General features: G+C 39.4%; 1 protein-coding gene across 2 annotated transcripts in view; it reads right to left on the bottom strand.

Annotated features, from left to right (window-relative positions):
- Bsph1 (binder of sperm protein homolog 1) overlaps positions 1-1,401 on the bottom strand; it is a 23,456-nt gene that overhangs the window by 14,390 nt on the left and 7,665 nt on the right. For both annotated transcript variants that reach the window (XM_021166012.1, XM_021166014.1), the window contains exon 2: positions 1,153-1,173. In XM_021166012.1, coding sequence (XP_021021671.1) covers positions 1,153-1,173 — 21 coding nt within the window. The remainder of the gene's footprint in view (positions 1-1,152; positions 1,174-1,401) is intronic.

Genomic DNA, 1,401 nt, shown 5'->3' with positions numbered 1-1,401 from the left:
AAAAGATGGCCTAGTCGGCCATCACTGGAAAGAGAGGCCCATTGGACATGCAAACTTTATATGCCCCAGTACAGGGGAACGCCAGGGCCAAAAAATGGGAATGGGTGGGTAGGGAAGTGGCGGAGGGAGGGTATGGGGGACTTTTGGGATAGCATTGGAAATGTAATTGAGGAAAAGATGTAATAAAAAATATTTAAAAAAAAATGGGAAATGTCCTAAAAGATAGACTAAAAAAAAAAGAAAAAGAAATTCAGGGACAAAAATGAAGCAGAGACTAAAGGAAAGGCCATCCAGAGACTGTCCCACCTCCGGATCCATTTCATCTGCAGCCACCAAACCTCAACACTCACTATTGCTGAAGCCAAAATGTGCTTGCAAACCGGAGCCTGGTATGGCTGTCTTCTGAGAGGCTCTGCCAGTACCTGACTAAGACAGATGCAGATACTCATATCCAATCATTGGACTGAGCCTGGTGACCTCAATGGAAGAATTAGAGAAAGGGCTGAAGGAGTTGAAGGAGGTACTACAACTCCATAGGAAGAACAACAGTATCAACTAACTTGACCCCTCAGAACTCTTAGAGATTAAACCACCAACCAAAGATTATATGGACCTTTCCATGGCTCCCAATAAAAATGTAGCAGAGGACTGATTTATCTGGCATCAATGGGAAGGAAGGCACTTGGTCCCGTGGAGGCTTGATGTCCCAGAGAAGGGGGATGCTAGAGGGGTAAGGTGAGAGTGGGAGGGTGAGTGGGGGAGTACCCCCTTGAGGAAAAGGGAAGAAGGATAGGGAAAAAGAAGGGGAGGGGAGACCAGGGTGGGGAATAATATTCAATATGTAAACAAATAAAATTAAATTACTAAATTAAAAAATGTTTCCAGAGCCATATACAGTGGATGAATATAAGGAAAGAATGGTTTCCATACAGCAGGAATGTTACACATTTGAACTCACAGCTACTGTGACAACAGGCACAAGACCCATGCAAATTCAAACCATATAAAACCCTTAATTATTTTAAAGTAACTTATTTCCCTTGTATATATTCATAAAATATTTTATATTTTAAAAATATGAAGTATCCAGTGACACCACTTACTAAAACATTTTTACAATGTCTCATAAAAGGATTTTAAAAACACACTCACCTATAGTTGGTGCATAATAATCTGAAAAACACAATTAGAAACAAATACTTATTTCACTAAATTTAACATTTAGACTTAAAGAGACAAAGTACCTCACTAAATTCAGTTATTTTAAAAAAATGTATTCTTACATGCTCCACTATGTTCATATCAGCCTTATTTATAATAGCCAGAAGCTGGAAAGAACCCAGATGCCCCTCAACAGAGGAATGGATACAGAAAATGTGGTACATTTACACAATGGAGTAC

The sequence above is a fragment of the Mus caroli genome, chromosome 7 (assembly GCF_900094665.2).
Source record: "Mus caroli chromosome 7, CAROLI_EIJ_v1.1, whole genome shotgun sequence".
In the NCBI taxonomy this organism is placed as follows: domain Eukaryota; kingdom Metazoa; phylum Chordata; class Mammalia; order Rodentia; family Muridae; genus Mus; species Mus caroli.
This window is presented reverse-complemented; position numbering and strand designations above follow the sequence as displayed.